We start from the raw sequence: 24,755 nt of genomic DNA, 5'->3' as shown, positions 1-24,755 counted from the left end.
ATTCTTCCTGACTGGTCTAAATCCACCTGGTGCCCTTGGGACTTCTGCTCTGTCCTAAGATCTCAGCCTCTGTGCTTCAATATTGCCATCCAGTCACCCCTGACTTTCTCCTTGTAAGTTAAGGAATACCACCGCTTTAGCCTGTCTCGGTAACTCTAATCCATTAATCTGGTCATGGACGTAAGAATTGTTCTCTGTGCCCAGGGCCTGAAATAACTGTTTGAGGAATACATGTAAATCCATGGCTGGTTCATATCAATGTATGACAAAACCCACTGGAAAAAAATAATAATAATAAAATAAAAAAAAAAAGAAAAAATAAATAAATAAATGTAAAGCGAAATGGTGGGGGAGGAAAGTAGAGTGTATGATCCCTATTCTGCTGTCATCACCGCTCTTTGCTTTCCTTTCTTTAATCATTGGTTTCCAAGAAAATGTGGACTGCTCAGGGACTCTGAGTGAACAGAGCCTGTTTGGAGAGACAGTTTTAGGCTTGGCGTTGTGAAATGACTAAAGGATGGAGGAATGAACCACTTTGCCACCCCTCAGCCAAAGTGCCCAACAGTCCTGATTTTCTTTTTTTTTCTTTTGGGCATACAACACAGCATGCGGGATTTTAATTCCCAGATGAGGGACTGATTCTGTGCCTGGTGTAGGGACTGATTCTTCCTCTGGTGCAGAGGAAGTCCAGAGTCCTAACCAATGGAGTGCCAGGGAATTCTTCTGGTAAGTTTTTTAAAATTATACATACAAAATACAAAGCTACTAATTTTTGTTTCTGTTTTACACACACACACACACACACACACACACACACACATATACAGGGGCTTCCCAGGAGGCTTAGTGGTAAAGAATCCGCCTGCCAATGCAGGAGATGTAGGTTCAATCTCTGGATCGGGAAGATCCCATGAAGGAGGGCATGGCAACCCATTCCAGTATTCTTGCCTGAAAAATCCCATGGACAAAGAAGCCTGGTGGGATACAGTCCATGGGGTCGCAAAAGAGTTGGACATGACTGAGCAACTGAACAAACTATTTCTGTCTCCAGATCTCATTGTAAATTCTTCCTTTCACGGTGCCATGATGAGGTATCCTGAGTTCCAAAGAATACATTCCCCATGGCTCTACCACTATAAAACCCACTCTGAATCCGGGATGCAGAAGCAAGTTAAAATTATGACATACAAGGAAAAAGACCCAATTCTCAGTTTCTGTAACTCTTGTAGAGAATGATTATGTAAAGATGAAAAGTTAGCCCAATATCAATAGTTACATACATTTCAAATTTTGATTATAAACATAAATACGAAGGCTGTCTGCTTTTATGTTTTACACTAAGTCAAAGTTATCAACCCCTCCCAATAAGCAACATTAATACTTTGATTTGCTTTCTAGAATCCTTTGTGAACGATAATTTTCAAAGAACACGAATTATGCAGAGCTATGAAAGGAAGAATTTACAATGAGATCTGGAGACAGAACTAGTTTCTCTTGCTAGGGGAAAAAAAAGAAAGAAGGTTGTGGAGAAAACAAGGAGAGTTTGTGGGCATTTAAAAAAGAAAAAAAAAAAAGTACAAAGATTAACTTCAAGGCAGACTAGCTACAATCCATGCTTGGAAAAGCTGAATCAGATGGGGTAGGAATAACATTAGGGTGCTGGGCTAACACAGGAAGGTTCCTTCACCCTCATCCAGAAAATTTTGACACAAATGAAAAGCCACACTTACCTAATGGTCTGATTATGGTAGTCTTTCAAATCCTGCCCACTGCTGGTGGTTACTACTATCTATGTTGGGAGAAATACACAAGGATTAGTAATGCCTCCAGACCCCACACCATACATACAGTCCTGGGGATGAGTTACTCATAAAATATGCTTCATGGTCTTTTGTTTGATCAGTTTCTGCAAAAAAACAAAATAGCAGTTTACTAACCCTATGTATATTTTGAGACTTAAGAAATTTAATTTCTCCAAATGACTTGAGATGATAAAAATATCTCTAACGCAGTTTCCCCCAGGGGGTTGCAGACACTTCCAAACTTTGGGTCAAGAGATTCTTTCGGTGAATTCGTGCTTGAAAGCTTGTTGCATAGAAAGACAAAGAAAGGTGTAAGAGACTACGAGGAGTCCTTGACCTGGACTTGTGATTCCAGGAGAGCCTTAGCAGGAAAAACAAGTCTGGGAATGAACATTCTTCATACACTACAGCTTCCCACTTGCTCTCCCTCAGCACTAAGAATCGTCACCATCACTTCAGTGGTGACAATGTTTTCATCGTGAATGTTGTTAGCTGTCATGCATTCTTCTCGTGTCTGGACTACAACATAAGCCCTTAAGGTTAGGGGGCTCTTTGACTCCGCAGTGCTATCACAGAGCAAGCGTTCAGAAAACACATTCTGGCTTAACTAGATTCTCAAACATGTAGCTCCAACACCATGTCTCTGAAAGAAAAGCTAAGCCAGATAAAGCAGTCCAATTCAGCCATAGACACCATGTTGTTTCAGAGAAAAAAATGACTCAGACCAATTGTTTTTCTAAACCAATCATTTACTTTAGGCCAAAGTGTCCATTTAGTCAAAGTAATGAATATAATGGTCTTACCATAGAGCTGGATTTTCTGTAGAAAAACAATTAAGTATCATTTTGGAACCTATGGGTATCAGGGAGAGCAGATGGGATGCAAAGAAGAAATGGCAAATGGTGAATGTCTACTAAAAAAAAAAATCTAGCTTTTTTTTTTTTTCTTTCTACTCCATCTGGTTTTCCTAACTCTTCTCTCCTGCTTTACCCAATCATATACTCTGCCATTAGTTAAAGGATTACTTTGATTTACTCCTCTGTTTAAAAAACTTCAATGACGCCATGCTGCATGGCAAGAAGAAATTGGAAGTGAGCATTCAATGATGGGCTAAAATATCCTCTCTTTGTTTCTCCACTTAAACTGTTCCCCATCCGTAGGAACCTTCTTTAGGAAACCTTCCCTGAGCATCCCAGCATGAAGTTGGATGTCTCTCTTCCTCAAATGACTATGAATCATTTGGCAATTAGGCTCACCTCATGACACCCTTTACCTGCTCTATGTGACTTTCATAAATAGCCTCTAAGCTCCTTGATCATAGTGCCTGGCATACAGCAGGTATAAAATAAGGTCTGTGATTTGCTCTGATGATTTGATACCTAAGTGCTATAAGGTACCGAGCTGACCTTAAGAGAAAGCGGCAACCAAGCTATAATGCCATCATAATCTTCATGCAAATGAGACGCTAAAACTCGGCCCGCAGCAATGTCAATATCTAACAACATTAAGGAAGCAAACATACAAAAAATGCCAGCTAGTATCTCACAGACTCTTCTCAGTTAAGCTACAAGGACTGACCCAATTTCTCTTCTCTTCAGAAAAAGGAAATGTGCTAAACCCAACCACCAAGGGAGGTCTGTGTATGCTCTAACACAGAAGACAAACAAAACGTCTTTTCCAGTTTGGTTATCAGAAAATCACAAATCAGTAAGAAAAGCTGATAAGAAAGTAACCAGAAAAAAGGCAGTACACCAATATCATATATAACAATATAAAGGAATGGAATTATCTTCAGTAATAACAAGAGGTTTGCCATAATCCATAAAATCTGTGTTATAAGTGCTTGAAACTGTTATGTGCAGTGTTTTGTAGTACAAAGTAGATAAAGAACGTCTGCCTCACCAGAATTATCACTCAGGTTTGTTGGTTATTATTTGTTTAATGTCAAACACAAGCAATTGTTTTCACTGCCAAAAACAGTCAAACCATTTCTTGGCTGAGTTAACCAATATATTTCCTATAAAAAAGTTGTAGATTTGATAACACTATATAAATATGGCCAAGGCTGTTTTACCATTTATCTCCTCAAAGTCCATCTTGCTAGGAAAAAAGGCTTGAATTGCTTACACAATTGTGGTTTTATAGTTAGATGTATTATTTACTCATTCACAATATAGTCAAAAAAAGCACTTTAAAAGTTAGTTAAATGGGATAGAATGCTTATGATTTAAGCTTCCAACTATAAAATTTTTATTTAAAAAAAGTGTTATGGTTGTAAAAGTTTATCAGTTACCACAAATTTGTTTTTGCAGATTTCCTAGCTCCCTGACTTTACAGCGATGCTTAAGTTAAGCGACGGTGCTAATATGATTCATGATGGAACATGCTCTTGGTACCTGGCCACCATTAAAAGAGATATCCAGGCGAAACCACTCCTTCAAAGGTATGGTGAATTTCGTTTTTACAGCAAGGTCTTCTCCTTTGACAAGATGCATTTGAATATGCAAGTAGCCTAAAGAGAAAACAAAAGTTTGTGAAAATGACAAAGAATACTTAGAAGTGAAGCAAGTGGCTATATCTTTTCAGTGATTTTCCAAAAAAGCTATGACTAGATCATATTCCTTCTTCCTTTAAATAAAAGCAAAACGAAACAAAACAACAAAAAACACCTAAGTGCATTCGTCTGTATTGAAAATGTTTGTTTTAAGCTTCCAGAAAAAGTTGAACTTGAAGTCCATATTTGGAAACCATCATTCTTACTGCATTGCCACAATGACAACATTCCTTATTCTAGAAAGACATATCGGCCAAAAGACAGAGTGTAAGAAAACCACACTATCTTTCTAAAGATTCTATTTCATACTTACCCTCTTCAGTAAGAAATATAGAAGGTGTGCCGTACATCTCATTAGAATCAACAAAGTACAGAATCCCACAGAGATTGGCCTTGCAATAATGGAGTAAATAAAGCCACAATGAAACAGTAAACCTGCAAGAGTGAGGAGAAAAAAAATTCTGCAGATTGATATCATCCAAGAACAGCTAATTATAGTTAACAATGACCAAGTAAATTGCTTTTTTTCCATTGAAGGGATGAATTTGCCTTCGTGCTCATCTTGGGAGATCCGCTTGCAAAGCTTGATTTTAGAAACAAAGGAGGTAGTTATAGTAACTGCAAAAGACAGGAGGTAAGCGTCACTGTACAAAACTAGCAGACATTGTACCTTGCACCAAAAACTCTTCCTATGCCTTTTTGAGAATCACACGGACCTGCCATTTGAATACTTGATTAAGGCTTATAAAGCCAGACACAGACTAAAAATCTGGGTTTTAATAAGAGGTGATTTGATAAGAGAAGCTATTCTAATTTCAATGATTAAAAAAAAAAAAAAACATAATTAGGGCTTTTTGAGCAATTTCGTTTCTTTCAAAGATAAAAGCCCTAAGGCAGAAACATGTCATAATCTGCAAATGGCATTGCCATATGCTAATAGGACGCAGAGATACTATTTTAATGCACACATGAGGTTGTTTGGTATCACAGTTCTGGCTGACCGATATGGAGCAACTACTCTAATTGTTCCATTTCTGGACAAAGGCTATTTTAGTTGAAAAAAAAATACACTGTCCATCTGTGATTTGCCAAGTGAGGGTAAAATAACAGTAGTCAACTTCAAGAGGAAATATTTTAGCCAAGCTTTGTGATCCACCAATCATTCAACAAATATTTGCTGTTTGAACACTTGCTTGATGTCACGCATTGTGCTAGTGACCAGCAGTTTAAAGATGAGCTGAGAGCAATTGTGTTTTGTGAGTTAAACATGAATCAAGGTCAAAACCAGTACAGAGAATGCTCTCCATTTTCCCAAAAACCAATTCACAGTTTGGGTTAAAGTGGCAGTGGCCCCAGGTTCTTTGGGGATTCATCCCAACAAGACCTTAGAATATTAGAATATTCTGGGCTTTATAATCTGGCCTCCAAATCAGTGATAAGATATAGAAACAGATGGTGCCACACAGCTCCCTCCTGACCCACCCAGCTGAGCAAGCTCATGAAGATAAGTTATTACAAGGAAGCTTAGCAAGAACATACGCTTAGTAAAGTGACTCAAGATCTTTCTACAGCCAGCAGCATGGGAAGAATTAAATCACTCTGCTGAATCCATCCGGTCTGAGGTGAACCACGAGCCATTTTCAGCATCTTCAATTCAGCAGAAGAAAAAAATATATATATCTGGGTTTTGCTGAAATCAATGGAGGAGATCAGAAGTTGTGAGATTTCAAGCAGCTCATCCAATCTTCCAAGGCAGAAAAAGCAAAGCAAAGGTTGCAATCTGGCAGGGCTGTGGCTGGCTGCATCTGACACCTTGCAAAGCCTCAGGCTCCAACACCTGACGCCTTACTTAGGTCATTCCCAGGACTGGCATACCAGTCACTCCCAGGCAAACTGAGGATTGCTAAGTGAGAGAATGATTTCCAAATGCACTGAACTTTCTGGGTCCACAATTCTGCCTAAGCTATGTAGATCTCATCATTTCCTCAAAGCGTAAATACAGAGGTAGGTCCTCCTAAGTGGGTCCACTAGCCTGCTCTAGACTTCCCGGATGGTTCAGTGGGTAAAAAATCTGCCTGCAATGCAGAAGACACAGGAGATGCAGGTTCAATACCTGGGTCGGGTAGATCCCCTAGAGAAGGAAATGGCAACCCACTCCAGTATTTCTTGCCTGAAAAATCCCATGGACAGAGGATCCTGGTGGGTCACCGTCCTTGGGGTCACAAAGAGTCAGACATGATTGAGTGACTAAGTGTGTGAGTCAGATCAGCCTGCCCTGGTCCTCAGATAAAAAGAACACTATGGCCGCACTGGCCCCCCATCACCAGCCCCTTCTTACACTGGGTAATCTATCCGCTGGCGTCGAGTGGCCTCCAGCTCTCGATTCTGAAATCTCAGGAACTTCTTCACAATGCCTGTGTTTTCTCCACTGGAGGCATAGAGAAATCCCAGGAGGGTAACCACATCTGTAAACAGCAAGACAGCTGCCTTTTAATTATTTCCAGAAAAACACGGCTTTCAACATCACATTCTTTCTGGAACCTAATGCCTAGCTCCCATCAAACATTTAAGTGAATTGTCTGAAAGTATCAGCAAACATTTACAGCACACTGAATATATGCCAGGCACCCAAGAAGCACTCTGCAGAACTATCTCAATTCATGTCCATACAACCCTACAAAGGGGAGTCTTCATTAGTCCCACTCTACAGAGGGGAAGCCTGAAGTATAGAGAGATAAAGTAACTTGCCTAAGGTAACAGAGCTAATAAGTAGTAGAATGAAATTTCAAGTTTCCAGCTTAGATTCTATGTGCTTAACCACCTTACATCCCGCCTGTCTATGCTACGAAAAGCATTTTGAAATTGTGTAATAATACTAACCGTTCAGTTCAGTTCAGTTCAGTCGCTCAGTCATGTCCGACTCTTTGCGACCCCATGAATCGCAGCACGCCAGGCCTCCCTGTCCATCACCAACTCCCAGAGTTTACTCAAACTCATGCCCATCGAGTCGGTGATGCCATCCAGCCATCTTATCCTCTGTCGTCCCCTTCTCCTCCTGCCCCCAATCCCTCCCAGCATCAGGATTTTTTCCAGTAATACTAACAGTTAACACTTAAGTAGCATTTACTATGGTCAATACTACTGTTAAATATGTATATATATATATATATATATATATAGTTTTTCAGCAAGTCAAGTTGCACTTTAGATAAGAAAGGGAGTGGGTCCTGGAATTTCTTGAGCCTCCTAGGGCTTCTCTTGTGGCTCAGCTGGTAAAGAATTTGCCTGCAATGCAGGAGACCTGGGTTCGATCCCTGGGTTGGGAAGATCCCTTGGAGAAGGGAATGGCTGCCCGCTCTAGTATTCTGGCCTGGAGAATTCCATGGACTGTGTAGTCTATGGGGTTGCAAAGAGTCGGACACGACTGAGCAACTTTCACTTTTTCACTTGGGATCTAAGAAGCCTTCTGACTCACAAGGTGAAACAAAGGGCATTGTAAAAGTTAAAGAAAAACCAGAGCTGCATTTTTGCATGCAAACCAATGATGATATCAGTTTGCAGCCTGAGACTGTAAGTGAGAACCGCGAAAACTGCAATTTGAATTCTTACCTGCGGAGTGAACATGCGGCCCAGGACCCTTTTCCCAACTAGGGCTGCAGATGGCTGTCATTCAGGACTTCCCAGCACTGTTCAAGTCTGGATATAGGTTTCGGCCCAATTTGGTGATATATATGCTACTACTTCTCTCTAGTGCTTCTATTTCTTTTCTTTTAATGACTGCATATTGAAATTAAGTTAAATAATCTTCTATTAAATATTGAAATTGTTGTGTAACGAGTGGAATTGTGTATAATGAATGGTTTCTTTTGTTAAGGCAAAACACCATACCCTTTAAAACTAGAGTCTTTGGTAACAAACTAGAGGGGTGGGATGGAGAGAGAGGTGAGAAGGATGTTCAAGTGGGAGGGGACATGAGTAACCTATGGATGTTTCATATTGATGTTTGGTAGAAAACACAATACTGTAAAGCAATTAACCTTCAATTAAAAATAACTAATTTTTAAAAAAGAATCAAAAAACAAAAAAACTAGAGAGTCTTCCACTTTACTTTGCACATGTGGGAGAGTTCTGTGGCTCTAGAAAAGAGGAGTATCTGTAACAAATCTTACCGGGAAAACTGAGTTATTTCATCTGTATTTAAGGTCTACAAGGTTAGTATGGATTTTTTATTTCCCATACTCCACTCCACTTCAAAGAAAAATTAATTCACTGAGTTCAACCTAGAAATAAAGATCATCTTTTCTCTTTCTTAAAATGCTCCTTGGTCTAAAGGTCTATTTAAATGGAGGCAATAATCTGTTTTCCTGGTCTTCTTAGAGAGGGAAGAGTTGACTTCTGGGCAAGTTACCAAATGACAGTATTGGCAAAAATTATGGGAGCCTCAGCCTGGGATAGAGGACACCCCAGCTCTCATTCCTCATTGGGGAAAAATGCTTCACTATATAAAGAGGTACCTCTAGTTCATTATAACTTGGAAATCATAAGAGTGATGTTTTCATAGTCTCAGAGATACATTTAGAAACCCCAAAGGGTGGAGTTATTAATTCCAACAGAAATACTTCAAACTTTTTTCTTTGCAATTTGAGCTCGATGTGGGCACGTTGGACTTGCTGGTCAGTTATGGGAGCCGGGAAAGAAGATTAGAAATGGAAATACTACAAGGGTGTCTTCAGAATCCAGGGGAAAAAACTGACCAAGAGGTTGATATCAGCCCAAACTTGGCTGGCTTCCACTGAGGTGAGCAAAACATAGGAGACCAGTTGGCCACGTTAGCCTCCTGGGAAGCCTTCTGCTGGTGATTGCTGTTGAGTTATCTAGTATATAGTAGAAAAATTTATCAGAATGAGCAGGATTTGATTCTGCCCCACCTGACTACAGTAAAAGGAGGTTTCATAAAGGAGGTTTCCAAAGCAAAAGGAGTCAAAAGTGAATGTTGATGAGCCTTTCCTTTATCCAGGGATCAAAGTAAAGCTAGTTGAATAGGAGAACTTGCAGCAAAAGACTGTGGAGGCAAAATCTAAGACCCAAAGATCTAAAATAATTTTACAATAACACATATCTTTTGTGTCCAACAAAACCAAAGTGATGATGGTTTTCTTGTAAAATCTGTAGCTTTAATAATAGTTCTATGATTTGGAGTTCTATTAGTTTCCCTCAGTACAATATTGTCTTCCCATTTCATTAGAAATAATGAATAAGAATGAAAAACTGGGCTTCCCTGGTGGCTCAGTCAGTAAAGAATCTGCCTGCAATGTGGGAGACCCAGGTTTGATCCCTGGGTTGGGAAGATTCCCCTGGAGAAAAGCATGGCTACCCACCCCAGTATTCTTGCCTGTAAAATTCCATGGACAGAGGAGCCTGGTGGGCTATAGCCCACGGGGTCACAAAGAGTCAGACACAACTAAGTAAGAATGAAAAACTTTGGAGTAGGGAAAGACTTGAGAATTCATCTACAGAAAATGCATCAACATAAAATATTAGCCCAGGATAAGCAACATCCTCCAGTAACTGACTGGCTGCTTGGAGTGCTTTAATTGATTTGTGATGATTGTCATAGGCATTAAACGGGAAATAGCAGTAACAATGCCATTGCCTATTGAAGGATTTACAGGTAGGAAAACTTGAGTTCAAAACATGGGCTCAAAGAGGTTAAATTAATTGCTTACATAGAATGTAAGCTCCAAGACAGCAAGGACTTTACTTCATTGTTTAATCCATCCTCAGAGCCAGAACAGTGGCCAAAACATGATAGAGGCTCAAAAAACATTTAGGGAGTGGATGGATGAATGAACAAGTGAACACAGCTGTGGCCAAATCAGGATCTGAATCTATGTCTCTTTCACCCAACATGTTCCATAATTCTACAATGTTCCCCATGCTCCTCAAGTCAAAAATTAAATGTCTATTTTTTCAGATCCTTCCCCCAAATCCATTTCTTTGGCTAATCTTGAATGAGAAAGTTACATGGGGAAGAGGCATCATTGTGACATAAACACAAAATGCAATAGAAACAGTTCAGGTCTGGAACCCACTCCTTTGGCCACTTTTATTGCTTTGTTTCCTCAAATTTTAGAGCAAGAAGAAGCATTAGATTCAACATGGTGAAACTCCTTCATTTGGAGACAAGAGAAGTGTTCACGTCTTGTTAAAGGTCATATAACTAATACGAGACCCAGATATGACTCAAACCTGGTCTCCCACTGCAAACCAATGTGCTCATTATTAAACCACATCACATCTCACAAGTCCTTCCAGAGAGAACTAGGCTGATGTTCAGCTGGCATGCCCATGTGCGGCTATACTGGTTGTTAAAATACTGAAATATGTCCATATTGTTGAGATGATGTGCCCCAACACACACACAATACCCACTCTGGCTTCTCCTTCAGAGTAGAATCTGGCTCAGCAAGGATATTCAGCACATCCTGTTTCAGCACCAGGGCCAGTGCCTGCAGGAGCCTTCCTGGGCCCACCACCCCGTACTATTTCTTAAATGTTTTGAATATCACCCTGAGTGATATTTTAAAAAATATATATCACCCTGAGTGATATTAAAAAAAAAAAGATGAGCACAAAAAAGGACAGAAATGGTATGGACCTAACAGAAGCAGAAGATATTAAGAAGAGGTGGCAAGAATACACAGAAGAACTATACAAAAAAGATATCTTCATGACCCAGATAATCATGATGGTGTGGTTACTCACCTAGAGCCAGACATCCTGGAATGTGAAGTCAAGTGGGCCTTAGGAAGCATCACTACAAACAAAGCTAGTGGAGGTGATTCCAGTTGAGCTATTTCAAATCCTAAAAGATGATGCTGTGAAAGTGCTGCACTCAATATGCCATCACATTTGGAAAACTCAGCAGTGGCCACAGGACTGGATAAATTCAGCTTTCATTCTAATTCCAAAGAAAGGCAATGCCAAAGAATGTTCAAACTACCGTACAATTGCACTCATCTCACACGCTGGCAAAGTAATGCTCAAAATTCTCCAGGCCAGACTTCAACAGTACGTGAACCATGAACTTCCAGATGTTTAGGCTGGATTTAGAAAAGCCAGAGGAGCCAGAGATCAAATTGCCAATATCCATTGGATCATTGAAAAAGCAAGAGAATTCCAGAAAAACATATACTGCTTTATTGATTACGCCAAAGCCTTTGACTGTGTGGATCACAACAAACTGTGGAAAACTTTTCAAGAGATGGGAATACCAGACAACCTGATCTGCCTCCTGAGAAATCTGTATGCAGGTCAAGAAGCAACAGTTAAACCAGACATGGAACAACGGATTGGTTCCAAATTGGGAAAGGAGTACGTGAAGGCTGTATGTTATCACCCTGCTTATTTAACTTATATGCAGAGTACATCATGTGAAATGCCGGGCTGGATGAAGCACCAGCTGGAATCAAAATTGCTGAGAGAAATATCAATAACCTCAGATATGCAGATGACACCATCCTTATGGCAGAAAGCAAAGAAGAACTAAAGAGCTTCTTGATGAAAGTGAAAGAGGAGAGTGAAAAAGTTGGCTTAAAACTCAACATTCAGAAAACTAAGATCATGGCATCTGGTCCCATCACTTCATGGCAAATAGATGGGGAAACAATGGAAACAGTGAGAGACTTTATTTTCTTGGGCTCCAAAATCACTGTAGATGGTGACTGCAGCCATGACATTAAAAGAGGCTTGCTCCTTGGAAGAAAAGCTATGACCAACCTAGACAGCGTATTTAAAAGCAGAGACATTACTTTGCTAACAAAGATCCATATACTTTGCTGACAAAGGTCCATATAGTCAAAGCTATGATTTATCCAGTAGTCATGTATGGATGTGAGAGTTGGACTATAAAGAAAGCTGAGTGCTAAAGAATTGATGCTTTTGAACTGGCATTGGAGAAGATTCTTGAGCGTCCCTTGGACAGCAAGGAGATCAAACTAGTCCGTCCTAAAGGAAATCAGTCCTGAATATTCATTGGAAGGACTGATGCTGAAGACGAAGCTCCAATATTTTGGCCACCTGATGCAAAGAACTGACTCATTGGAAAAGATCCTGATGCTGGGAAAGACTGAAGGCAGGAGGAGAAGGGGAATGCAGAGGATGAGATGTTGGATGGCATCACCGACTTGATGGACATGAGTTTGAGCAAGCTCCAGGAGTTGGTGATGGACAGGGAAGCCTGGTGTGTTGCAGTCCATGGGGATGTAAAGAGTTGGACACAGCTGAGTGACTGAATTGAACTGTTATCACTCTAAGTGGGATGGCTGGGGGGTTACACAGCCCATTCTCTAGTTAAACAGAATGCTCTGAGCCCTGACAGGGACACCTGCTTTGGGGAAGTTCCTGTTTCTACATAACAAAGCCCTATTCAGGATGAGCTTCAAATACACCACAGTGATGCAGCTGATATCCTCAGTCCTTTTGTGGAAAAGTTCTGGCACAGACAATAACAAATTGCCTGCAATGGGAGAGAGAGACCTGGGTTTGATCCCTGGGTTGGGAAGATCCCCTGGAGAAGAGAACGGCTACCCACTTCACTATTCTGGCCTGGAGAATTCCATGGACAGAGGAGCCTGGCAGGCTACAGTCCATGGGGTGGCAAAGAGTCGGACACCACTGAGTGACTTTCACTTTCACTTTTCTTTAGAGATAGTCTTGAGGCAAAGAATTCATTGTTTTGTTGTTTAGTTGCTCAGACGTGTCTGACTCTTTGCAACCCCATGGACTATAGCCCACCAGATCCCTCTATCCCTGCGATTTTCCAGGCAAGAATACTGGAGTGGGTTGCCATTTCCTTCTCCAGGAGATGTTCCTGAGGCTAAAAGTCTGTAAGGGGAACTTGGAGGAAAATAAGCTAAGATTTTCCAACCTAGAGAAGTAAAGTTAGAATGATGATAATTCAATCTACTTTCCAAATACAGGACACTAAACAGGCAGTGGTGATTGGGAGTTTTATTGTCCTTAAAGCCAAAGCCTGGGAACAAAAAATTCTACTTTCTAGCAAGTATGATTTAGGTTGGAATTTCTTCCTGCAAAGGGTACTAGGCAATGAAGTGAGTGACAAAGGAAGCCTATAAGATATTCAACACTAGGAGACATGGAAGCAACCTAGATGCCCATCAGCAGATGAATGGATAAGGAAGCTATGGTACATATACACAATGGAATATTACTCAGCCATTAAAAAGAATTCATTTGAATCAGTTCTAATGAGATGGATGAAACTGGAGCCCATTATACAGAGTGAAGTAAGGCAGAAAGATAAAGACCAATACAGTATACCAACGCATATATATGGAATTTTAAAAAGTGGTAACGATAACCCTATATGCAAAACAGAAAAAGAGACACAGATGTACAGAACAGACTTTTGGACTCTGTGGGAGAAGGCGAGGGTGGGATGTTCTGAGAGAATAGCATTGAAACAGATCACCAGCCCAGGTTGGATGCATGAGACAAGTGCTCAGGCCTGGTGCATTGGGAAGACCCAGAGGGATGGGATGGGGGGGGAGGCGGGAGGGGGGATCGGGATGGGGAACACATGTAAATCCATGGCTGATTCATGTCAATGTATGGCAAAAAACACTACAATATTGTAAAGTAATTAGCCTCCAACTTAAAAATAAATGAAAAAAAAAAGATATTCAACACTAGGAGTCTTAAGTATAAATAAATTCCACTCCCAGAAATTTATCCTCCAAACATATTTATTTGTGTGTACAAAGATACATGTACAAAGGTGCTTACAGAAACCTTGTTGCTAACAGTAAAAGACTAGAGATGACCTGCATGACCATCAGCAGAGGACAGGGAAAATAAATTATGGACTGTCAGGCAATGCAATGCTAGGGAGCTATTGCAAAGAATGTGGTTGTGTTTCCTGTACTGACATAGAAAAAATTTCTGCCATATTGTTAATGGGCACAAAGCAGAATCTTTAGTATCTTCCCACGTGAGTATGAAGAGAAGGGTCTATCAGCCTAACGATTATATGGGCAGAGAACTTCCCTGGAAGGAAACACAGAATCTAGTGTTATTGAGTTTGCCTCTAAGAAATAGGACCAAAAGAGTGGGGCAGGTAGGAATTTTGCTTCCCTGGTGGCTTAGAGGGAAAAGCGTCCGCCTGCAACGCAGGAGACCCAGGCTCAATCCCTGAGTCGGGAAGATCCCCTAGAGAAGGAAATGGCAACCCACTCCAGTACTCTTGCCTGGAGATCCCATGGACGGTGGAGCCTGGGAGGCTGCAGTCCATGGGGTCATAAAGAGTCGGACACGACTGAGCGACTTCACTTTTCACTTTTCCAAACCCTTTAACACTCTCTGAATTTTTTAACCAGGTACATGTATTACTTTGTTGGCTACAAGAGAAAAGAACAACATCTCTGGGCATTTCCAGCAGGCAGGGAGAAGGAGCCTGCCACATGCAAAGGCCTGCCTGCCCTGGGTGCCCCGGCAGTTCAATCCACTTCAAAGAGGCAAAGTCCAGTGGGTGAGGAAAACAGGGTGATTCACGTCAGTAAAATTTCAACTTAGAAAAAAGTGTATTCCTTCTCATTTAGAACCTGAGTTGGAATTGTGTTAGCACATGTCAGAGAAGCAGCTTAGCAAAGTTGAAAGAACCAAGAACTTGGACTCCATTAAACAAGTTCCTGGAGCCTCAATTGTCTCCTCTGTAAAAAGAGAATGAGAATACTGTCCTCCCCCAGGGCTCTTATGAGAGTTAAATGAGACACTGTGCATGGAAAAAGTGACTTGAAAATCATAACGGGCAATGCAGACGCTAGGCATTCATTAATGGTATTACTGAAAAACCCAAGTCTACAGTGATTACCTGGGGGAAAGAAAGAAGTCTCTTTTGTTTCTAAGAGTGTCACATTTGTAGTTCTTATAATTACAAAAAGCATCATCATATCATTAACTTGAATTGTTCCACTGAATAAACTGATAATTTCACAGAGACACATAAAGTCTGTCTCCAAAATTTGACTTAGTCTTCCATGATTTTGTTTTAAACAAATTTTGTTATAAGGAAATCTTACTTATAATCCATTGGGTCTGAAAATGAGAATGAATTTTTAGTGACAGGAAAAGAGAGTGGAGAAGAAGGAGACGGCCAGTTTCTGACCTAAGAGGGAAAGTCAGAAAAATCTTCATCTAGGTGGAAGTACCAGTGCAGGAGACATAAGAGATTCCTGGAGGCAGGCAGGACGGTCCACTCCAGTATTCTTGCCTGGAGATGCCATGGACAGAGGAGTCTGGTTGGCTACAGTCCACGGGGTCACAGAGTTGGACTGAGCACGCATCAGGTGGAAGCAGAACAAAATGCTTGCTACATCTGAGCAAGGCATTTAAGGAACTCCAAAGTGTTGCCCCAACTTGCCTTTCCAGTCTTTTCTGAACTGCCCACCTCATACTTGAGACTCTACCTGAACAAAAGCTCAAGTGTGGCTACTCCACACTTCCCCTTGTGGCAGGCACTGGTACTCAATCCACACGGCGTCTCTAACTAAGCACAGACTCAGCCTCTGAATCCTTCTCAGCACTGTGCTCTAGGTAGCCACCCCCATTGCTCTGAGCTGGCAAGCAAGACGAAACCCATTTGCCATCCCTCATTCCAAGGGTTGCAGGCTCGTCCCCATTCCCGCATCAGACTGCATTCCCTTCTCTTTTTTTCCCTTCTGCCTGGATGTGCGTGTGTGCATGCTAAGTTATTTCATTCGTGTCTGACTCTGTGACCCCATGGACTGTAGCCCGCCAGGGTCCTCTGTCCATGGGATTCTCCAGGCAAGAATGCTGGAGTGGGTTGCCACGCCCTCCTCCAGGGGATCTTCTTGACTCAGGGATCGAACCTGTGCCTCTTATGTCTCCTGCACCAGCAGGTGGGTTCTTTCCTATATTCTTTTTCTGACTATGGAAACTCTACTCCTTCTTAAAAATTCTGTTCAAATGTCACTTCCTCTGTGAAGAACCCTTGCAAAGTACCTAAGATGCAGATTGCTCAGTAACTTTTTTCTATGAATAAGTGACTTAAATAGTTTCACAACATCCCCTGGCAATATAGCTTAGTAGTTAAGTATGGTGTTTGGGAAACAAACTACTTGAGTTCAAGTCCTAGCTCCATCATTAGCTGTGTGACTTTAGACAAATTACTCTAGTTCTCTGAGTCAGTTTCCTCCTCTATAAATAATGACAGTAGTGCACTGGTATTAAATTAGATACTTGCACAAGCCCTTAGCACAGCTCCTGGCACACACTGAGTAAGGGAAAGTGACTGTTACTATTGGGAGCTGTGTTTACTTCTGGATAACCACCTTAAAGAGAAGGACCACGTCTGCATCTTTGAATCTCCAGACTTAGTAAAGAAATTGGCGCAGGATAGGTGTTCAATCAGTCTTTATGGAATTGAACATGATACACATCATAAGGGGTGGTGAGTACCAAGAGAGAACTAGAGGAAGCTGGAGGGCAGAAAGTTAGTTTCTGATTTGAGGATCAAAAAAGGAAAGAAAAGAAAAGAGAAACCCTTGTGGGGAAGTAGAAAATTTGAGCGGACTACTGAAATATGACTATGATTTTGCTAGGAAAACATGAAAGGTGGCGTGGGGCTGGGAGAGTGTTGGGGGGCAGGGGCGGGGTGGCAGCTTCCAGTAAAAAGAGATGCATTAGCCAAGGCATTACAGATGAGGGATCACAGACTCGAACTAGAGGGCAGGTGCAGGGTGAAGGTGGGCTCAGGTGTAGTTGCAAAGGAGAATCACTGGAGCCTTAAGCAGCACAGCGGAAACGGCCTCCACCCAGGAAGCCCCAGTGTGTACAGGCCCGAGGGAAGGCACCCGGCTGACCCCGCCCCACACGCTCCCTAGCATGGCCACGTGAGAAGGCTGTCACAGTGTGATGGCCACACATAAGCTAAGAGAGACAGGGTCCTTGCCTCTTGGCTAAGAGCCCTCATCCTTCAATCAGCAAGCAGTTGTCACGTGCCTGCTATGTACGGGGTGTCACATCAGGCACCAGAACCAAATAAACCAGGCCTGGTGGAGCCTGTGCGCTAGTACAGAGACACTCCCCAGGCAAATAAACCAGTCAGTACATTGAATTACAAGGCCTGGGGGTGCTAAGGTCATGAAGGAAATAAACGGTGGATACCGGTGTGGCGGGCGCACCCGGGCAGGGCTGCCGTCTTAGATAAGGTGGTCCCGGGAGCTGTCCCCAGGAAGATGACATTCGTGCAGAGGTTGCCAGGAGGTAAGAGAGCAAGTCACACAGCGATCTGGGGGAGGAGCATGTTAGGGGGAGGGGACAGTGATGCAAATGTCTCAAAGCGGGAATGAACTTGGTACATCAAGGGAGAAGCGAGCAGGCCTGCATGGCTGGAACAGGCGGGCAAGGCGGAGCGCGGCAGGAGATGAGGCCGGTTAAGGGGACAGGGACAGATTCCACAGGCCATGCTCAGGGACGTGGGTGATCCTTCCCTCCTCCATCAGGGGCCGCTGCGTAGGGGGACGAGGGCCAGTGGGGAGGCCATCTGCAGACTGCGGCCAGAATCCAGACAGGGACAATGGTGGCTTAGACCAGGATGACAGCAGACACGGGGTGAACAGCGATTGAATACGTGGTCGGGGCTGAAGACGGAGGCCCCAGGGCCAGCTGACCTCTCACAACAGAACGCGCAGTCCAGGTGCGCCCCTGGAGCCACCAGCCCGAGCGGTTGATTTCTTTCTCTGGGTGAGCTCATGTGTGAATCAGGCACACGTGTGACAGGGCAGCAGATAATGCCCGGTGTCCTCCCCCCGAGGGAACAGACAATCAGCGGGCCGGGCAGGGTGGATCTATTGGCTGACGGCAGGAACAGGTGCACTGGCAAGGCACGTGGCCGAGCCTTGGCACAAACGTGTCCTGAAAGGCTGCCAGCTTCTGATCCGGGGTAGGCTGACCCAGCAGGGCTGGGCGGAAGCCGGCTGCACCTCCACCCAAAACCAGCCCACCGGCCGGCCTGGCACAATCCCAGCATGGGAGATGAGCTGCAAAGCGCATCAGGGCGCACAGCTCTGGCCCCAGAAGCCTAACTGAAGGCTTTAGGTGGAGGGGCGCTCCAACCACACAGACGGAACGTGTGTGCGCCGAGACTGGGCTCTCTCTTCATAAAGAGAAAAGAAAATGCAAGCGAGTCAGGGGGCACTTAGTTCAGACGCAGAGCTCCTGTAGGGCAACAGGCACTTGATACAGAACAGGTCCCCCCCACTCCACACCAGGGCTGGCGGCAGACTGCCATGGGGCCAGGCATGAAAGCGCCCCCGCGGCGCCCTAATGCCACCTTGTTGTTCCGACTTGACTCTCGTTCTTCAAGAGCAGAATAAAGAAGCCCCTGCTGGGAACCAGCCAGAGGCCTGGCCCCCTTCCATTGCGCCGCTGATATCAAGAACAAAGGTCGTGGACACTTTCCACGGGCCTTGTGGCAGACTCTCTTTTGATTTCCTTTTTAAGACAGGGCGGGGAAGTGCTCCCCTTTCCTGGTGAACAAACCTCAGCCCAGCAAATAGCTGGTTTTGCGGGTGGATGGAGCGCCCCCCATTGTCAGTGACTTTGACTCTTATAAAAGGTTTCCTTCCGCATTATGCCTTTATTAGACTGGTTCTCGCCCCAAAAGTAATGGTCTGAAGGAGGTAGGGAGAAAAAAAACCCACTGTGCTGTTCCTGAACCCAGTGACTACTGAGAAGGAACAACAAAAGAAAGAAAAGACGTTTCGCGTTTTAAGGGTATGTTCGGGCACCCTAAGAACTCAGCCGGTTCATAAATGACTTCATTTGAAAACTTCCAGCTTGAGATTCATTCTTCAATGAGAAATATGTGATTTGCCAAACATGAAATGGAATCATTAAGCCCTGACAAAATCAATCGGAGGCAAAGCAAAACTGTGGCTGCCTGTGCCCCGTGCTGCCTTCTCCTTAACAAATTAGGTATCCCCGGGGAAGGCATTCCAGACAGATGCTAGCATGGGGCCCTGCCTGGAAGAGGGATGCACACGGATCATCAAAATGCATGCAGCTTGGCTATTTCAGAGGCTTAACTGCCCATCCCACCCTACCCTCAATGTGCACACTCACACACACACACAGAAAGACAGAAAAGGGATCCTTCTTCTAGATTTTTCTACATTTAAAGCACTGCTCAGACATAAACCAGGCACAGAAGAGGACTATAAAATAAAATGTAGGATGAAATTGTCTAGAACTATGCACACACAAAAGTGCTTGTAAAAACGGGTGTACTCTGAAGAAGGTCTGCAGTCTAGTTAGGGGTATTAGATCAGCGTCAGTTTCCTGGTTTTGATATTGGACTCTAGTTAGGGAAGATGTCAGTTAGGGGGAGCTGGGGGAAATAAACAAGGACTCGCTCCCATTTTTGCAACTTCCTGCAAATCTCTATTTATTTCAAAATAAAGAGTATTTTTAAATGCCAAATGTGTTGGTTCTACAGCAAGTGGCCTCTGACCAACTATATACCACATGGTTATTCTGGTCCATTCTATTTTCATTATATGCAGGGTTGTTTGGAAGTGACCCCAGGAAATATTCACTGCCATTGGATTTCCTCCACCCTCCAGGTCTGCCTGGGGGTCCAGCCACTTTAACCCAAAGTCCCACCAGCTCTATCCTCGCTCCCAGGATTCTTAAGCTTTAAGGTGCATCAGAGTCATGGAAATGTATTTAAAATGTGAATTCCAGGGTCGGACACCCTACAGATCCTGTCTAAGCAGGAAATAGATGAGGACTGGGAATCTGCATTTGCAACAAAAGCCCTGGGTGATTCTGTTACAGATGATCATAGGGTCCCACTTTAACAAACACGACCAGGCTCGGGGTGAGTGCCTGGGAGCATGCCTGGATAGGCTCCCCGTTGCAGGACGGGGAGAGAGCCGGCAGGCACTCCACATCCACACAGCAAGGTGCCCCCTGCAACAAAGGAGAGAACCATAGCCCTCTTCTTCCAAATGCACATAGCCAGTGACCTCCAACCCCAGTGCTTAAAGAAGGCTGAAAAAAGGCATAGGAGCCTCCTCCATTGATCCTTCAGTGGCTGTGACCCTGTGACATTTGGGTTAAAATATACAGTTTGCATTCTATCATTATGCCTACTACTTTTTACTGAGTGTTGATTATGTGTTAAGCACATCTCTTTTAATTCTCACCTCACTGCCCTGAGGGAATTGTTATTTATTATCCCATTTTACAGATAAGAAAACTGAGGTTCTGAAAGTTCCAAAGTTACACTGGCAGAAAGTGGCAAAGCCAGGAGTTGAACTCAGGTACTTGGCTGAAAAGCTAATGCTACACCAAAACCAACACTTGAGGGCTTTTTGAGGGAGATGAGGAGGAAGATTTTCCAGATCCTTATTTCAGTGGCACTAATGTTCCTCTTTAATGTAAAGTAGATCCAAGCCTCTCAAAGCACCCTTCCATGACCCTCTGTCCTCTCACCTCCATCTTCAATCCTGTTCTCTCCTACTCTTTCTCTTCTCACACCTTTTCATTTTCTCCCTTTTCTCCCCAAAGTCCAAAATTACAGACTCAGTTTGCCTCGTGTCCCCCATTTCTAAGATAAGAATTTTCTCATACACTCCTCCTCCTCCCATCCAGGCTGTCTGAAGAAATGAGCATTAGGTTCCTAGCAAGGCAAATGACCTACCATTCTCGAGAGGACACTGGGGAATCTTGTTTGCTCGAAGGTTCCAAATATAATCCATGTTCCACTCAAGGCACACTTGATGATCTTTGAAAGGGCGTTCAAAAGGCGGGATAGTCTTCAACAGCGTGTAATTCTTTGCTACAGCATGTAGCAAATTTTCCTCCCATTTAACATTCAAGTCCCCACTGCTGTATTGGTGAGTAATCCAGGCGCGTAGTATCACCACAGATACTGAAATGGAGTGTCTGATGAAATAATCATCTCTGTAAACCATGATGCTCGGGAATTTCACATGTACGATTTGTGTTCTGCTGGTGTGAAGATGTTTCTCATTCTTCCACCTTTTTTTGTACACGGGAATGCTACTTCTGAACTCAGATGAAACAACTGCTTCCAAATTGACAACACAAGGCTGAGAGCACAAATACTCCACCGAGACTTCAGACACATTGCGAACATTCCCTTCGAAGATGGTGAAATAAATAAAGTCTTTGTAAGCCACACTTTGCTCCGTTCTGGGTATCACCGACGTTGTCAGGGAAGTCTGCCTGCCCAAAGTCGGCACAACATTCTGAGAAGAAAAAAAAGAGAAGTAAGTTTAAAAACAATCATATTCTTGTTCATTTTCATTTTAATTGCTTTACAGGGCTTCTCAGGTGGCGCTAATGGTAAAGAACCTGCATGTCAATGAAAGAGACATAAGAGACACAGGTTCCGTCCCTGGGTCGGGAAGATCTCCTGGAGGAGGGCATGGCAACTCACTCCAATATTCTTGCCTGGAGAATCCCATGGACAGAGGAGACTGGCGGGCTATAGTCTATAGGATTGCAAAGAGTTGGACTTGACTGAATCGACTTGGCATTCACGCACATTTGTTTTACAATTCTGTGTTCATTTCTACTCTACAGCAAAGTGAATTGGCTATATGTATACATATATCCCTCTTTTTGCATTTACTTCCCATTTAAGTCAGCACAGAAAGCTGAGTAGAGTTCCCTGTTCTAGACACTGTTCTCATTAGTTACCTACTTTATGCATAGTATCAGCAGTGGACATATGTCAGTCCAAATCTCCCAATTCATCCCACCGCCCATATTAACAGCTACATGAATCATTATATTCCTGGAAGAAAAAAAATATCCACTTACATCAAGCAATGAAAGTGGAAGATAAAGGATGTCGAAAGCACTACCAAACAATTAGAGAAAAAACAACATACACACAAATGAAGATTAGGCCACATTAAACTCTCTCCCCAGACTGAGTAGCATCTGCTGATCAAAATGGGACTTTCAAAGCTACATGGCAATCATTCCAGAGTTGGTTTCCAAATGCAGGAGCTAGTTCAGGGCAAATCCTGAACAGCAGCAGTGAACATGCCTTAGAGTGAAAAAGAGGCAATCCAGCTGCAGACATTTTCAAACTATTGTCCTGACTTCAAATGGTAGTCAAAAGCAGCCAAATGAGAGGATGGGAGAAGAGTTCAAAGTGGCGCTCGAGAGAACACATATCAGGGATGCCAACCTGGCCCCCTTTTCTCTGTAAGTTCTGAGCCAGGACAAGCCTACATTACGAATGAGCCAGCAGGAAGTTTCTATTGCTCCAAATCACACATAGGCAGGCTCGGACCGCAGACTGTGTAGTCTGATTTTTTTTTTCACCATGGATGGCGCGACATGTGCCAAGAAAGATTCTAGCTGTGGGTTTATCTACTTGTTTCAATGATGAGGTCCTCTCCTGTGGGCATTCCTTCCAGAAAAAAATCTGGAAAGTTTGTTCATGAAATCAAGGCAATGCTTTTTGACTAGGAGGCACAGATGGATGGATGCTAAGAGTTCTTCTCTAAATGAGACTTTCTGATTTAGACACCCAAAACACAGTCAATTCAGTTTAGTTCGGTCGCTCAGTCATGTCCAACTCTTTGCAATTCCATGGACTGTAGTGCACCAGGCTTCCCTGTCCATCACCAACTCCTGCAGCTTGCTCAAACTCACATCCATCAAGTCGGTGATGCCATCCAACATCTCATCCTCTGCATTCTCCTTCTCCTCCTGCCTTCAGTCTTTCCCAGCATCAGGGTCTTTTCTAATGAGTCAGTTCTTTGCATCAGGTCACCAAAGTATTGGAGCTTCATCTTCAGCATCATTCCTTCCAGGGAATATCCAGGACTGATTTCCGTTAGGATAGACTGGTTGGATCTCCTTGCAGTCCAAGGGACTCTCAAGAGTCTTCTCCAACACCACAGTTCAAAAGCATCAATTCTTCGGTGCTCAGCTTTCTTTATAGTCCAACTCTCACATTCATACATGACTACTGGAAAAACCATAGCTTTGACTAGACAGACTTTTATTGGCAAAGTAGTATCTCTGCTTCTTAAAATGCTCTCTAGGTTGGTCATAGCTTTTCTTCCAAGGAGCAAGCGTCTTTTAATGTCATGGCTGCAGTCACCATCTACAGTGATTTTGGAGCCCAAGAAAATAAAATCTCTCACTGTTTCCATTGTTTTCCCATCTATTTGCCAGGAAATGGTGGGACCACATGCCATGATCTTAGTTTTCTGAATGCTGAGTTTTAAGCCAGCTTTTTCACTCTCCTCTTTCACTTTCATCAAGAAGCTCTTTAGTTCTTCTTTGATTTCTGCCATAACGGTGGTGTCATCTACATATCTGAGGTTATTGATATTTCTCCTGGCAATCTAGATTTCAGCTGGTGCTTCATCCAGCCCAGCGTTTCTCATGATGTACTCTGCATATAAGTTAAATAAGCAGGATGACAATATATAGCCTTTACGTACTCCTTTCCATTTGGAACCAGTCTGTTGTTCCATGTCTGGTTGTAACTGTTGCTTCTTGACCTGCATACAGATTTCTCAGGAGGCAGGTCAGGTGGTCTGGTATTCCCATCTCTTGAAGAGTTTTTCACAGTTTATTGTGACTCATACAGTCAAAGACTATTCTAATCAATAAAGAGAAGTAGATGTTTTTCTGAAACCCTCTTGCTTTTTCAATGATCTGACGGATGTTGGCATTTTGATCTCTGGTTCTTCTGGCTTTTCTAAATCCAGCCTGAACATCTGAAAGTTCATGGTTCATGTACTGTTGAAGCCTGGCTTGGAGAATTTTGATCATTACTTTGCCAGCATGTGAGATGAATGCAATTATGTAGTAGTTTGAACATTCTTTGGCATTGCCTTTCTTTGGGATTGGAATGAAAACTGACCTTTTCCAATCCTGTGGTCACTGCTGAGTTTTCCAAATGTGATGGCATACTGAGTGTAGCACTTTCACAGCATCATCTTTTAGGATTTGAAATAGCTCCACTGGGATTCCATCACCTCCACTAGCTTTGTTCGTAGTGATGCTTCCTAAGGCCCACTTGACTTTGAATTCCAGGATGCCTGGCTCTAGGTGAGTGATCACACCGTCGTGATTATCTGGGTCATAAAGATATATTTTTGGTATTGTTCTTCTGTGTATTCTTGCCACCTCTTAATATCTTCTGCTTCTGTTAGGTCTATACCATTTCTATCCTTTATTGTGCCCATCTTTGCATGTATGCTCCCTTGGTATCTCTAATTTTCTTGAAGAGATCTCTAGTCTTTCCATTATCTTGTTTTCCTCTATTTCTTTGCATTGATCACTGAGGAAGGCTT

General features: G+C 42.9%; 1 protein-coding gene across 2 annotated transcripts in view; it reads right to left on the bottom strand.

The window, feature by feature from the left end:
• SEL1L3 (SEL1L family member 3) overlaps nucleotides 1-24,755 on the bottom strand; it is a 108,188-nt gene that overhangs the window by 69,800 nt on the left and 13,633 nt on the right. For both annotated transcript variants that reach the window (XM_043438656.1, XM_043438657.1), the window contains exons 2-6: nucleotides 21,104-21,674; nucleotides 6,695-6,821; nucleotides 4,670-4,791; nucleotides 4,199-4,314; nucleotides 1,731-1,789 (exon numbers count right to left, since the gene is read on the bottom strand). In XM_043438656.1, the coding sequence (XP_043294591.1) occupies nucleotides 1,731-1,789; nucleotides 4,199-4,314; nucleotides 4,670-4,791; nucleotides 6,695-6,821; nucleotides 21,104-21,674 (995 nt within the window). The remainder of the gene's footprint in view (nucleotides 1-1,730; nucleotides 1,790-4,198; nucleotides 4,315-4,669; nucleotides 4,792-6,694; nucleotides 6,822-21,103; nucleotides 21,675-24,755) is intronic.

This window comes from Cervus canadensis, chromosome 19, assembly GCF_019320065.1.
Source record: "Cervus canadensis isolate Bull #8, Minnesota chromosome 19, ASM1932006v1, whole genome shotgun sequence".
NCBI lineage: Eukaryota > Metazoa > Chordata > Mammalia > Artiodactyla > Cervidae > Cervus > Cervus canadensis.
The sequence above is the reverse complement of the archived record's forward strand: the minus strand, read 5'-3'. Positions and strand labels throughout refer to the sequence as shown.